Source organism: Podarcis gaigeae (genome assembly GCF_964106915.1).
Source record: "Podarcis gaigeae genome assembly, chromosome: Z".
In the NCBI taxonomy this organism is placed as follows: domain Eukaryota; kingdom Metazoa; phylum Chordata; class Lepidosauria; order Squamata; family Lacertidae; genus Podarcis; species Podarcis gaigeae.
Genome location: NC_139691.1, coordinates 40,700,167 through 40,715,781, shown reverse-complemented (window position 1 = coordinate 40,715,781; position 15,615 = coordinate 40,700,167). Strand labels below are relative to the sequence as shown.

The following is a 15,615-nucleotide window of genomic DNA, read 5'->3' as shown; positions in this document are numbered from 1 at the left end:
TCTGGCCCTCGGAATCCTCTCCAGGCCACACACCCGCCTTATGCCACCCTCCCTCCCTATGCCACACCAGTGTCTTGCTGCATACCCTCCTTGAGTGTTTTTGCCTGGCTGGAATTTGCTAAACTCTGGCTATTTCTCTTGCTTGCCTGAATGGAGGGGGCAGACAGCTAAGTGAGTGTGTGCATAAAGTTAGCTTGGTATACAAAGGTAAAATTTGCTTTTGCCTCTGATCCTGCCCACTGCTGGGTGTGGCCCCCTGGAAAATTGTCCAGAAGGGAATGTGCCCCTTGGGGTACAAAGGTTCCAAGCGCGCCACTGCTCTGAAGAGTCTCGCTCCTGCTTTCTTGAGTGCCGTTTCAATTTTTCTCACCAACAGGCAACCTGCTCTTGAAGAGGCCATTCAGAAGCAAGCTAGTAAGCTGCCTAGAATCGAAGACTTCAAGTGGAGGGTAGATGTGGCCATTTCTACCAGGTACAGGATATATGAAGCCCATGCCTGAATTTTCAGTGGGTGTCTGTGGAGGCTGGCTCAGTTTGGGCAGATGGGAAAGTGCCCCGCCCCCCAAACTCAAATCTCCCCTCAGCCAGGTCCCACCTGGTTAGGAAAACATGAGCATGAAGATTATGTGTTACCTCCAGTAGCTGGGGGTCATGAGAAAGAGAGTGTCCTTCTTGCAGGCTTCCCATAGGCCTCAGGGTGGCCTCTGTGAGAACAGAATGCTGGACTGGACAGGCCTTTGGTTTCATCTAGCAGAGCCGCCACATTCTTAAAAAATAAGCACCTTCTCAAGCACATTTAGGAAAAGCCTAACTACCAGAACAGATGTAAACCCAGAGGGACCCTGATCGTGTTCTTGTTGCCAATTGACAGTCTGCCATTCTCATAGTTGGTAATTTTCCAGGCTGTAGCAGACAGGGAAGTAGGGAGCTGGTCTGCTGAAAGTCAATCAATCCATCCATCCATCCATCCATCCATTTATTGTGTATAGCCAAAGGCCTTTACAAAGGCAGGAGCAAGACTTTCTTCTGAAATCACATGACATAACCTATAAAGGTTTGCAGCATAAAAAGTTTAAAGCATAAATATTTAAAATTAGGAAGCATTAACATAACTGGAACAGAGCAAATTTGGCTACCAGGTTTGTAATTTGTAGATCTTTTATCAGCGAAGCCTAAGCGTTCGACTGTCACTTCCTGAAGGGGATCAGCCTGAGAAGAGGAGATAAAAAAAAGTTGTCCGTGCATTGTACCGTTTTTTCCCCCGCTCTATAGGACGCACCCGACCATAGGCAGCACCTTGTTTTAGAGGGGGAGAACAAGAAAAAATAATTCTCCCCCTCTCTGCGTAGCGCCCCTTCAGCGAAGCGGCAGGAGAAACGGAGCCCTTTCCGTTTCTCCTCCCGCTTTGCTGAAGGAGTGCTGGGTCTTAGCTGAAGGGGCACCTACCCTTCAGCGAAAGAACCCGAAGCCTCCGAAGCACAGCAGGAGCTCCCGCTGCGCTCCGGAGGCTTCAGGCAGCTATCCCTGAAACCTGGAGAGCGAGAGGGGTTGGTGTGCACCAACCCCCAGGGGCGCCGACTTATAAAAAATATTGGGGGGGCCCATACCGGGGTCCTGCCCCGGGAAGTTTTCTAAGAGCCGCTCCCGGCCCGTTGCTGCTGCTGACGCCCGCCTCGTGGCCCCCTCGCCAGCTGAGGGAGGGAGAGAGACCGAGAAGGAGAGAGATGCGTGGTGGGCAAGGCAAGTGCCTCCCACCGCCCCTCGTGCCGGCCGCCCCCTCCCCTCCCTTCCCCGCGCGCGCTCGCTCGCTCGCCCTCCTCACCCCAGCTCTTGGCCGTTCGCCCCAGGAACTCGCCACTGTTGGGGTTGTAGATGAACCTCCGCCACTCGGCCATAGACTGGCTGAAGGGCTTCTCCTCCTCCTTGGCCATAGCGAGAGAGAGAGAGAGAGAGAGAGAGAGAGGGGCTGGAAAGAGAGAGGGAGCTCGGCAGTTCGCGGGCGGCGGTTTTTCCCCTGCCGAAACAACAGCGGCTCCTCAGAACCGCTAAGTAACTCTCCCTCAGGCGCCCGGCGGGAGAGCAGAAGAGAGGAAAAGGAAAGAGGGGCTGGGCCAGTCGCACGCACCGAGCAAAACTACTCGCGCCGCCTCTTTTACTACCGTAATAATTATTTGTTTTAACTCATTACTGAATGTATTTTAAAAGGTAACTATCGTCAAACAAGGAAAATAAAAAATACCAACATAATTTTGTGATTTTACAAAGCATAATATAACTAATAATTTTCTTAAATTATTGGGGGGGGGGCGGAGCCCCCCAAATGAATTTTTGAGGGGGCTCGGGCCCCCTCAGGCCCCATGGAGTCGGCGCCTATGCCAACCCCTCTCGCTCTCCAGGCTTCAGCGATAGCAATGCAAAGCCTCCAGAGCGCAGTGGGAGCGCTCCCTCTGCGTTTTGGCGGCTTTGCAATGCTATCGCTGAAGCCAAGGAGCCTGCATTCGCTCCATAAGACGCACACACATTTCCCCTTAATTTTTGGCAGGGAAAATTTGTGTCTTATAGAGAGAAAAATATGGTATATAAGGGGCAAATCAGCAGGTATTGGATGATACCCTCGACCTGATTGCATCCATAAATGCATTTGCGTTCCATATTGGGGATTCCTGGGTGTCTCCCTTCTAAGTATACTGAAGGCATCTGTTGGAACCTTGGTTCAACAAAGGCTCCATGTAGTTGCCGGGTAGTCAGTGTCTCAAGGTACTGTATTTTTCGGCCCATAGGGCACACCGGCCCATAGGACGCACCTAGTTTTTTTGGGGGGGAAATAAAGAATTTTTCCCCCAGGCGCGGGGGAAGCCTGAGCTTCCCCCGACCCCAGCCCCCAGAAGAGGCAGCTCTCCACAAGCCGTGGGAGAGCTGTGCGAAGCCCAAAGCCTGGGGGGCGACTTCACACAGCTCTCCCACAGCTTGTGGATAGCTTCCTGAAGCCTGCATTCGCCCCATAGGACGCACACACATTTCCCCTTCATTTTTTGGAGGGGAAAAAGTGCGTCCTATAGGGCAAAAAATACAGTAATCTGCTGAACATGTTTTAGGTAGAGAAACCTGACCTGACAGGAGCTGGATCCCTCTATTTATTTGGAGTCAACAGTACTATCATCACAGTGGCTTTTATTATATATTGCGCACCAACGAAAGACTGGAGAACACATAGCTAAATATTCTTCACCTTAGTTGTTTTGGGAGGTGTAAACAGTCCTTCCTTGGAGAACGTGGGTTCCATTTTTGGGTTTTCTTCCTTCTTGGTTTCCATCCCTTGCCAGCTCCCCCAGAAACTTCCTGTTTATCCTCAGGAAACAGCCTCACCTACAGGCACGGGAGAGTTCATTCTTGGCCATAGAGCTCTTGGCATCTGCTGGTTTCTTTTCTAATTTTGGTAGAGGCCAACTGGCTGGCAGAATGGCACACACAGTGATTCATTTTCTACTTCTGGGGAGAGTTCAACAAGGCTGGCTCCAGAAAGGCCCTTCCCTCAGTTTGGTTGCTATAATGTCCTTGTCCAGTTTTCAGAGAGATGGGTTTCTTTCTCAGCTGATGTTGGGTTGTCGTTGTTGTTTTGATAACTTTCAATCCCCATATGCCCTAACTCTATTTAGATCTAATTTCCCGTGTTTTAATTATGTGTGCTTTTGGTTTCAAATCAAATCAAATCAAATTTAAACTCCTTCAGTTTAACACCTTTCAACTTGCCTGCCGCCCACTTTTGCAAATACAAATTCATTAATTTATTTTACAGATTGTCTTCCATATCAGGCTCAAGGTTGTTTACAAGCATAGCCATAAAAGCAACTAAATATAATTTTGAAAGCAAAGCAGCAGGAACACCTAAGCCAGAGATGTTCTCATCCAGCTAGAAAACCTTGAACAAACAATAATGACTCAAGGTTGCTTATTAGGTAAGGGGATGGTGGCCTTCACCTGCTTTGCAGGGTAGCAGAGAGTGAATCACTGTTTTTGAAACTGCCCAGTTTGAGTGATATCATCATGCAATCAGCCTGTTTCTAATTAGCTTTATGAAACAGTATATTTTCAGGAATGGAAAAATTTTCCACAAATGAGAAACGCAGTAGTACCTCAGGTTACATACTCTTCAGGCTACAGACTCCGCTAACCCAAAAATAGTACCTCAGGTTAAGAACTTAGCTTCAGGATGAGAACGGAAATCGTGCTCCGGCGGCGCGGCAGCAGCAGGAGGCCCCATTAGCTGAAGTGGTGCTTCAGGTTAAGAACAGTTTCAGGTTAAGTACGGACCTCCAGAACGAATTAAGTACTTAACCCGAGGTACCACTGTAGTGGAAAACTGCTCTCCCCTGCCACCCTGTTGACTTCCTGTGTGCGAGTTTGCTGAGAGTGCATCCCTACTGAGGATTGCCAATGCTCATAACACTTTCAGAAATGAATCCTACTGCTAGGAGAGAGAGAGAGAGAGCAGGAGGTTGCATTCAACCAAACCTGGGCCCATTGAAATTAATGGGGCAAAATTAGTCATGCACATTAATTTCAGTGGGTCTGCTCTGAGCGGGACTTAGCTGGGACCAGCATTAGGGGAATTAAGGAATTTAGAGGGGGCAGAATACCAGGTTGAAAGCAGCTGACATCATACTATGGGATAGATTATAATGTTATGTGACCTTTTTTGGCTTGGTGGAAGGACCTTAGATCAGTCCTTTGCATCTCCAGTGAAAAACTTCTCTGATAGGAAGAAGAAAAGGCTTGCTCCTGAGATCTTAAGAGAGCAGTTGCCTGTCACAGTAGGTAATACTGTGTTAGTGGCCCAGCTGTTTGAGCCTTTGATAGGGCAGCCCCAGCAGTTTTTCTTTCATTCAGGGGTGGGGGGTGGGGGTAGAAGTATATAAATGATGAAGTCACAAGAAACAATAAAACGATAGCAGCAATAATGATTATTTAAGCACGTAACCATAGTCTCCAGGAATACATCTTGTTTCATGCTTTAAACTGTGGAGAGTTCGTCAATTATTTTATTTACCGTATTTTTTGCTCTATAGGACGCACCAGACCATAGGACACACCGGACAATAGGAGGGGGAGAACAGGGGGGAAAATTCTTCCTCTCTCTGCTCAGCGCCCCTTCAGCGAAGCGGCAGGAGAAACAGAGCCCCTTCCATTTCTCCTCCCGCTTTGCTGAAGGGGCGCTGCACAGCTCTCCCTCTCTGCTGAAGCCGGGAGAGTCTTGCTCTCCCGGCTTCAGCAAAAGGAACCCGAAGCCTCCGGAGCGCAAGTTCCCACTGCACTCCAAAGGCTTCAGGTGGCTATCCCTGAAGCCTGGAGAGCGAGAGGGGTCGGTGCGCACCGACCCTTCTCGCTCTCCAGGCTTCAGCGAAAGCAACACGAAGCCTCCGGAGCGCGGAGGGAGTGCTCCCTCTGTGCTTCGGAGGCATCGCGTTGCTATCGCTGAAGCCAAGGAGCCGGCATTCGCTCCCCCTTAATTTTTGGAGGGGGGAAGTGCATCCTATAGAGCGAAAAATACGGTATTTATTAAATCTTATATGCTGCTCTTCCTCAGAGTATCACAAGGCGGTTTGCAATATAAAAACACAAAAATACATAGCCTAACAATAAACAAAACAATAACACACACACGCGTGCACACACGGTTTATAAGACTGTAGAGTGTTTAATTAGCCAAAGGCCTATGAAAAAAGCAGTTTCTGTGCCAAAATGGGCCTAGACTTTCATTGAAATGGTTCTATAAAATCAGTTTCCTCCAAGAGTGCATGGTTTAAAGAACACCTGTCAGGGCCGTCTTAACCATAGGCACCAAGGGTGCGGGGCACCCGGGAGCCAGGCTCTCAGGGGGACCAGGCCAAGAGTCTGGGGCCCAAGAGTTGGAGTCTGGGGAAGTGGCCACCCATCAGAGCGCCGCCGCAGGCTCTTCTGCTATGGGCAGCTCTGCACCGTGAGTTCGGGGGCGAGCAAGCCAGTGAGGCACTGAAGCGGCTGGCTGGCTCCACCTTCCTGCACGCCTGGGATTGGTGTAGGGCTGCCCAGCGCATGCTGGGATTGGTGTAGGCCTGCCCAGCGCATGCTGCTCACACCACGAGGCGCCTGGCTTCACTCAGTTGCCAAGGCCTCGGGCTTGTTTGTTGTGCTGGGCTGGGGGGGGGGGGCGCCGGGCAGGTCTTTGCACCCCAGTGCCGCATATGCTTAAGACAACCCTAACACCTGTGTTTTTCATATAGTGGTTATATCTTAAGATAATTTGCATTGTATTTTTTACACATGTGCCCACATTTGCTTACATGTAGAGTCCAGATGTTGTGGCCATTAATTGGATCTGGTTTCCTGTCCAGCTTAAAGGCACACATTCCCCTGGAATGTAGCAGATACTGCCTGTGGGGTTTTGTTGTTGTTGTTGTTGTTGTTGTTGTTGTTGTTTTGCACTACATGTAAAGGACTCATGTCCAAGTCTTCCTTGTTCCCCTAGCAACTCTAATGGTAATAATGTGATTGATTTTAGCTCATTGGCTCGGGCTTTGCAGCCATCCATTTTAATGCAACTGAAGCTCTCTGACGGGTCAGCTCATCGCTTTGAAGTAAGTACTGCCATTGCTAAATAAGAGTGGGCTTGCTTTATATTCTTCGTACGACAGTGAATAGCTGTTTACTAGGAATTTTAGAAAGCCTTTGGAAGCAATTTATATTCATGGATTTGTATGGAGTTCTCTGAAAGACTGCTCTTAAGAATCAGGCACAGGGTGACCTGGGCTGCAAAACAAATTAAAGCTCTCAGAGTGCACTGCATTATCTCTATTTCCAATATTCACTGAGTGAGTGATGTGGTTTAAGAGGTTAAAACAACAGTGCCGAGGCATAAGGGTTGTGTGCTTTAGGGAAAAATCCAAGAAGGAGACCCCAACAAGGGCTGAGCTTGATGGGTGAAAAAATGGAAATATCTCTTGCTCTTCTGGATTCAGAGAGAAACATGAAAAGCAAACAAGTCTGAAATATCCAACTGAATGGGCTCTGGTTCAGTGATAGAGCATGCCAGTTGTCTCAGGTCCAGTTCCAGATAGGGCTGGGAATGTCATCCATCTGACACCTTGGAGAGCTGCTGCCAGTCAGTGTAGACAATACTGAACTAGATAGACCACTGGTCTGACTTCATATAAGGCAGCTTCATGTGTTTACTGTTTCCCATACACTTAGGTTGCAATCCTATACATACTTACCTGGGAGTAAGTCCCATTGAGCTTAAGGTACTTCCTTCTGAGCAGATCTTCATAGGAGTTCACTTCTTATGCATTCACCTTAATGGTTTATCCAGCTTACATTTATTTGCATTTTAAAAATAAATTAAAATCTTTAAGATTCCCTTGAAACTACACTTAAGTCTGCCACTTACGAACATCCATCAGTCAGTCAGTCAATCAAACAAAGTGTATTTGTTGTCGCGACCATCTCCTGGTCATTTCATCCAAAAATGCAGAATATACCAGAATTATATTCCTATATAATAGGAAATAATTGATTTGTAGTGTCAGGCATTGTTTAATAAAAACATTCTCCTCCAAAAGCCACAGCTCATCATCTCAGAAGAAATTCAGCACAAAGTGTCAGTGTGGGTCCTCCATATGTTGTTGGTCAACCATTTCTGAGGAGTGTATGGGGTATTAGGGGAAAGGTAGCACCCCTGGCGGGGGACACATCATGCTCTTTCTGCGATAGCTTGTCCACCTTTGGTCCCCACCCTGCACTCCGCTCTCACCTGTGGCTCCTAGAAACTGTCAGCATGTGACAGCAGTCACAACTCAGAAAACTGCTTCAACTAGCTGGGTAAACTAAGTGAGGGTAGCCAAAGGGTCTCAAACCCTTGGTGAATTAGGGAATTCCCCTGCATGCGAAGACAGGCTCTAGCAGATTGAGACAAAGAGACCAGTAGTGGGTCCAATGGTCAAGATGGTAGTTTTCTGAATAAGCTGTTGAAGAAGGTGAGGGGCAGATGGGGTTCTTCAGCCTGGGAAGGTAGCTCATCTAGGAGAAGGAAAACTCTGGTCCTAAACCTCTGCTATACTCATTCTTGAGAAAGGCTTCGGGAGTAAACCCCAAGGGAAAATCCAGCCCTGCTGCTTTGTGGGACATCTTTGGGAGAAGAAAAGGCTCAGGAGTCAACCCAACACAAATCCAGAGTGGAGTCCCTAAGACGGTTGGATGGCGCCTTGTACTCCTCCTTCCGGCAACTGCTGCAGTCAAGCTGGTGCCAAAACTATTGCTCAGATTTCCTTTGGGCCACACCAAGAAGGCTGATAGGAGAGTCTTGTTGTCTGGGTAGCCCAGGACCTCCATACACACTGCCCAGGCTTGCATCCCAGAGAGGAGGCTCACTCCATTGCCTCTTGAGACAGACTGATGCCAAGAGCAGTTCCTGTTGGCCATGTTGGCTGGGGTTTTAGGGGAGTTCAACAGCATCGGGAGGGGAGCCACGCTGGATTTCCCTGGCATTGTCTGCTGCTGCTGCTGAACAGACTTTAATCAGCTCAGCCATCTAAATATGCAAATAACTAATGAACATTTGAGATGCAAGATATAGTTAGGAGTGTAGGAAGCTCGCTTTATACCAAGCCAGACCACTGCTACATCTAGCCCTGCATGCTGGCTGGCAACAGCTCTCCAGAGTTGTCTCCTAGCCTTACCTGGAGATGTCAGGGATGGAACCTGAAGCCTTCTAGATGCAAAGCAGATGCTCTGCCCAGTGAGCTATGGTGCACAGCCTTGTAAATTCACACTAAGCTTTGGTCTTCAAACCTTTCTAGGGCCGCCACTCTGCTTTTGCAAAGAATTGCAGGGTTGTAAAGTGCAGCGGCCATGGAGAGGTGCTTGCCCACACAAATGGTGCCTTCTTGAAAGGAGGGCCCTGCTAGTGATTCACACCTCTTTCTCAGAGTGGTTCCTGCAAAGCTGCCTTCGTGTTTAAGCAACAAGTTTTAGCAAGCCCATGTATACCAGTTGCTGGAAACTGCAAGCAGAGAACATTGGGTTGCCCCCATGTCCTGCTGATGGACTCCGAGGCTTCTGGTGGCCATGGTGAGAGCTGGATACTGAACTGGGTGGGCTTTTAGCTTGGTCCATTAAGGCTCTTAAGTTCTCCCCCATTCCTTTTTGGAAGGTGGGGGCAACATGGAACTGAGTGGGCAGTATTGTAGCTCTGCAGAAATTAATGTGGAATGCAGTTCTTGTGGTGCGGACAAGAAATGATTCTCCAGAGAGCAAGTTCTCCTTTTTGCCTAAATTTGATTTGAAAATCCATAATGTAGGTCAGGGCTGGGTAGACTGTGGCCTTCCAGATGTTGTTGGAATCCAGCCCCTATCAGCAGCACACACACCCCCAGCATTCAGGGATGATGGGAATTGAAGTCTAGCAACATCTGGAGGGCCACAGGTTTCCCAGCACTGTTGTAGATCCTACAAAGCTTAATCTGGAGTACAAAGTGTGTGATGTGAGAGGTGAATTGGTATCAAACAGTGTGTCTTAAACCTGGGTCTCCAGCTGTTTTTTGGACTACCACTCCCATCATCCTTAGCTAGCTGGACCAGTGGTCAGGGATGGTGGGGACTGTAGTCCTAAAACAGCTGGAGATGCAAGCTTGGGAGACCCTGGTATAGAATCATAGAATTGTAGGGTTGGAAGGGACCCTGAGGGTCTTCTAGTCCAACCCTCTGCAATGCAGGACTCTTGCCCGATGTGGGGCTCAAACCCACAGCCCTTACATTAAGAGTCACGTGCTCTACCTACTGAGCTGTATGTTTGGCAGCAGGGAGATAAGCAGTCATTTCCACAAATTATCTCTCATTTAGTTCATGAATCTAATGAAGGGATTTGGCAAATAGATGAGGTAAATCCTTAGTGCTGTTGGCAGGCTGAAAGAGAAATTGATCCTGAGCTATCACATTTTTCTAAGTCAGCACACTCATGTGCTAAGTGGCCAGGTCGGATCCTGTACTCTCCAGGAGGTGGGGAAAACAGAGAAGTTGCTGAAACTGCGGCTTTTCTTTATACAAAGTTATGCAACCAGCTTGTTTGTTTTGTTCTGGGTGTTTTCAGGAGGTTGTTCCATCAAAGCAACAATACATTTGGGTTTGTTTGTTTTTTAAAAAGTATTTTGGAAAGTTGTGCATTCGGACACCTTTTAAGATATCATTAGCACATTTTGGGTGATTATTCCTGAGGAGCAGGTTTTCACCTATGTTTGGATATAGCAGTGTGCCATTTTCAATCAAGATGACAAGCTAAATGTTTCAAAACTGATTTTAACCGCTGACTTCAAAACTGCCCCGATATTTTGGTATCTTTGAGTTCCTGAGTAACAAGTGCAAGGCTGCTGCTAATAAATCTAACAGTTAGATCTGCTGTTGATAATCAGTTTTGATGACAGACTTAATGGCACAATCCTTTACATGCGAACTGGTTGAACGTTATTATTATCTGCAGAGGAGAGAACTCTTGGTAGATCCCTCATCCTCAGAATTGCAGGGAGTGACAGCCTGGGAAAAGGCATTCTCTGAGGCAGCCTCTAAACTGTACATCTGTCTTCCTATCTGGCACCGTCGTTATGCAGCTTCTGACAGATGCTGACATCTCACCTTTTTGCCCCTGGCCTTTGACGATTAAAGTAGTGTGTTTTGTGGGACCCGCCCCTTTTGCTGAATTTATACTGTTCTGTTGCGTTTGGAATGGATTGATGTGTTTTATCATTGTCATGCTGTTGACTTGTTCTTATAATTTCATTTTCTGTAATTGCATATTGTCATAACTTGCCCTCAGACCTTGCAGTGAAGGGCAGGTAAGAAAGCTTTGCAATTTGTAAATAAATACTTGGGAGTAAATCCACTGAGTTCCAAAGCGCTTACTCCCAGATGCATGGGTACGGAATTGAAGTAAGCTCAAAGTGGCTAGGAAATGAAAGTCACTGTCTCCCTTTGTAGTGATGTTGGGCAGGAAATTTTTGTGGGCTAGTTAAGATCTGTGGACTCTATTTGCAAAAATGCAATTAATTAGATCATTTCAATTTGGGGGACATAATGTTCAGGTGATCTGTCGGATTTCTCCTCTGGTGACTTGTCCTCTAAATAGGTTCAGAATTCAGGGGCCTCCTACAAGCCTATTATATATTCTCAGAAGGAGATGTTGTGCCCTGACCTTTCTGGGTATTTTTATGTTCCAGGTGCCAGCTGGAAAATTCCAAGAATTAAGGTACAATGTTGCTCTGATCCTGAAGGAGATGAATGACCTGGAGAAAAGGAGTGTTCTGAAAATTCAGGACTGAACCCTTTCTGATTAAATTATTGGGGCTTGAAGACATTAGGAGAACCACACAAGAAACACCATCAAAAAAGAAGTTGCTTCTGTTTTGTAATCACATGTATTGCAACGTCACCCTTCTGATAATGTGGCTGTACATACTTTTTCGCCTGTGTATTAGAAGCAGCTGTTGGATTGTTGTTATTTTTCCTTTAAGTTTTACACATAAAGATAGCATTATCCTCGTTGGATAAGCCCTTATTGCGTGATTCATTGAAACGTTTTAAAAATAGCTGTCCCTATAGATGTGAAAAAGCCCTTTCTGAAAGAGTGCTGATTCATCTCACTAATTATTTCTAAGGGTTTGTGAGAGATTTGCTCACAACCCGCTCTACCAGCAGCATAGAAAAACAGGTGGGGAAAGGTGTTGTAGCCTTTCAGATGACCTTTAGCTGAAAAACAGGGAAATTTGTCAGGAATGAAATTCAGTTTGTTTGTTTGCTTGCTTGCTTGCGTGCGTGCGTGTGTGCATGTGTGCTTGCTTGTTTGCTTAAAGAAGAATTGCAGTTGGCATTGTGCTGTGTACAATGAAAGTATAAGAGACTTGAAGTTTGTTGAAGAAGAAGCAGGGAAGTATCCCTAAACTGTGTAACTCCACTCAAGGCCTTTATCATATCGTATCGTGTCGTAAAACCTTTATTGGCATCACATACAACATCCAAAACAAATCAATACAGAATTACCACTTCCCGAGTGGTGCAAAACATTTGCTAAAAGAAAGGAGGCAGAGCAGTCTATCGTCACATCTCTAGGTCTCCAGGGAGATCTGGCTTCTGCAGTGTATTTCGACAACAAAAAACCAAATAGAGATATTTAGCCACTAACTTGGTGAGCTCCTGATCATTCCCCCCGGTAATAGAAAATGTATGACTCTGGTTTCCATTTGGGGATACAGAGTTGATTTAGAAATTGCTGGAGGAGATCAGCATATAGTTTACAATTGAAAACCATATGTGTGAGGGTTTCCACCAGGTGGTCTTCACGTGGGCAAGTTCTTTCTTCTTCCACCCTACCAGAGAACCTTCCCCAAAGGAGGTTTGATGGATTTGAATTAAACCTGGCCAGCAAAAATGCCCTTCTTTCTTAAGGGTCAAGGCCTTTATTAATTATTGTGGGGAACTGGGGAGGACTGTTGGCCAGGCCGTAGTGTCGCTGTTGCACAGGATCCTTGGCATAGTGTTGGAAGGGGCCACAAGGATCATCCACTCCAACAACCTGCAGTGCAGGGATATTTTGCCCAATGTGGGGCTCAAATCCCTGATCCTTAGATTAAGAGTTTCATGCTCTACTGATGGAGCTATGGACCCAGTTATCCAAACTTCTTCTGTTCAGCTGAGCAATATATACATTCAAGGTGGAAAGGAGCCTGCTGAATCAAGCCCCATCTAGTCCAGCATCCTCTTTTCACAGAAGCAAGCTAAATGCCTCTGGGAAGCCTGCAAGCAGAATCTGAGAACAACAGTGCTCTGGAGGCAATATATTCAGAGATGTATTGCCTCCGACAATGGAGGTAGAACACGGCCTTTGCGGCTAGTAACCACTGAAAGCTTTATTGTCCATGAATTTTTCTAATCATTGCTGCTTCCCACCACTCCTTCTTGGGGGGCCAAATTCTGTAGTATCATCAGTGCCTACATGACACTTTAAAACAGGAGTGGGCAACCTGCACCCCTGAGGCTGCTAGCCTAATTGCAAAAGCAAGTGGTCAGTTGAGACAGCTGGCAAGAGCAATCTGAACCTCCCCTGGGCAAGGAGAAAGGGTGTCAGAAATAGGGTGGGGTGAACGGAGTGGTATCAGAAAGAGAGAAGTGAAAGGGGTGTAAGTTTTTGGGCTCTGCCCCACCCATAATACTTCAGTCCTGTGTACCACCACCAGCATAATGCAGCCAACAGATTATTCCCAAAATAATGCACCTCTCATCAACAACAACAAATGTGACGTAAGCAAAACACAGGTCCCTGCCCCAGGGAACCTACCATCTATAATTAGGTAGCAGTGGTTAGAAAGAGAGGTCAGAGGAAGCAGGGGAGAGGCCAGGGAAACAATGAATATGAGCAAAACTGTTTGTCACTGCACGGGACACTGTTTGGAAAAGCAAGTACATGAGGTTTGCAAGAGGGGGAAGCAATAAAAGATGGGCAGGGTCCGAAGAAGAGCCTGTTTATAGAGCAATGGTGGCCAAACAGCCCTCCAGCTATTTTGGGACTACAACTCCCATCATCCCTGACCACTGGTCCTGTTATCTAGGGATGGTGGGAGTTGTAGTCTGAAAACAGCTGGAGGGCCAAGTTTGGCCACGCCTGATGTAGAGGGTAGAGTTCAAATTGAAGTATCACAGAGATGCAATAGATAATTCGATTCAGTCTGCATTTAAAAGAGCCCACCTAATAGACACTTTCTGAAACAATGCACAAACCGAAACATAGCCGTCCTTTGAAACTTGCACTTATCTGAATTTTGCAACACAGTTCTCCAGCCAAGTAATGTTTACAAAGCAGGGTAATGTGCATAAAATGCAAATAGGTGAAATAACATGCAAAAATGCATATTATGCATTATATACACTCTATTGCAAAAATGACGCCATATTGCATACAACTGCATGTATAAAGACAGAGCCGTGCTGAAATGCTAGTGAATTTTCATGAGAACTTGTTTTTTTTAAAAAAAAAACAAAACAAAAACCCAAAATTGCAAACTAATGTGGAGAACTGAACTCAAGATTGGAAAAATGAACCGAGAGAAACCAAACAAACAGGTTCACCCATTGCTAATCCCAGTCAACTTTGCTGACTGTTGAGAGCCATACTTATTTGATATCTTAAATATTCAGCACTCATTTAATTTATGTAGCCCCTCCGCTTTCATCTCCAGCTACTATTTTTTTCATTGTGAGCAGTTAAGCAATTGCCTATTATATAATAGCTGCTGAGCAAAGCAGCTGTTCAATAGTGGAACAGATTCCCACAGGAGGTAGTGGACTCCCCTTTCTTGGAGGTTCTTAAGCAGATGTTGAGTGGCCATCTGTCATGTGTGATCTAGTTGAGATTGCTGCATTGCAGGGGATTGGACCAGGGGACCCTTGGGGTCCCCCCCCCCAACTCTGCAATTCTCCCATCATTGCTTAAGTCTCTTCCTCCCCTGGGTCTTCCCCAGGCAATCTGAGACTCGGTTGCGGTGCCTGTCTTTGCTCCTTCCTCTTCATACCTTCAATGGTTTTTGGAGACCAGAAGGTAGGGGGGGATTGCGGCAGGAGAGGGAGACACCCATGGCTCTTCACCAGCCAGACTCGTCTCTGCCTCTTGGCCTCCTTCCTACCCTGCTTCAGCTTTTGTCTTCTGAGCTTTTCTCTGCCACAGACTTCTCCAGGTCACTAAGCCCTGTTACCTCTTCAGCTTCCAACACTTCCTCTTCCCAGGCTGCTCCCTCTGACCACTCATTGTTGTCCCACCACCAATCCCCGGGTTCTGAACCTTCTTCCCTTAGGAATTCCCCAGCTAGTTCCTCGCACCACTCATCTGCATCCAGCTAGTCCGTGACACTACCTGGGAATGCTGAGGATTGAATTTGCAACCTCTGGCACTGAGCTGGTACTTCCCCAAGTACCTCCACATCCTGCCTCTATTTTATCATCATCTGAGCCCTCCCTTCTGGCAAGCCTAGTTGAGCTGTGAGCCATGCTGAGCCACATAACACTTAACAAGCCTATTATAGGCAGATGTGTAAAAGTTGTTCATGCCCCTTTTTTTATTCTGAGAGCTTATTTACAAACTGAGAAAGTCTGACCCCCTTTTTCACTCATCTTTTCATAATTGCATTATCAGTTTTTCTTCCTGGCTCTTGCTTTGATGGCCACCTGTTGCTATTTTCAATACCCTTCATTGTAAGAGTGGTTCCCGCTGTGAGAGGCAATTGGCCACTTGATCTCTGAATGAAGATATGCTTGCAGCAGTGACACATTTTTGCTGTTTGTTTTGAAATCTAAACCTTAGTCACTTTAAATGTGCCTCTCCCAGCTATTTGAGGCATAATTCACCAAACTGTAGCTCTGCAGTCAAAATTACATTAAATGGGTCAACTGCGATGCAAAGTCAATGTGTAAGGGTAAGTTGAGCAGTAACTGTAATGTGATGCACTTGCAGTGGGGAAGCCTAGCTGCCTATCAACTGGCTAAGCTGGTGTGCTCAGGGGATGAAGATACTGGAATGTTTGCAGACCTGCAGTTTCAGGAATGAAA

The 15,615-nt window shown here is 46.6% G+C and overlaps 1 protein-coding gene across 1 annotated transcript in view; it reads left to right on the top strand.

Annotated features, from left to right (window-relative positions):
* COMMD5 (COMM domain containing 5) overlaps positions 1-11,571 on the top strand; it is a 47,075-nt gene extending 35,504 nt beyond the window's left edge. Inside the window, exons 5-7 of the mRNA XM_083723120.1 lie at positions 377-472; positions 6,539-6,614; positions 11,241-11,571. Of these exons, the coding sequence (XP_083579246.1) occupies positions 377-472; positions 6,539-6,614; positions 11,241-11,342 (274 nt within the window). The 3' untranslated portion in view covers positions 11,343-11,571. The remainder of the gene's footprint in view (positions 1-376; positions 473-6,538; positions 6,615-11,240) is intronic.
* Positions 11,572-15,615: the final 4,044 nt, after the last annotated feature.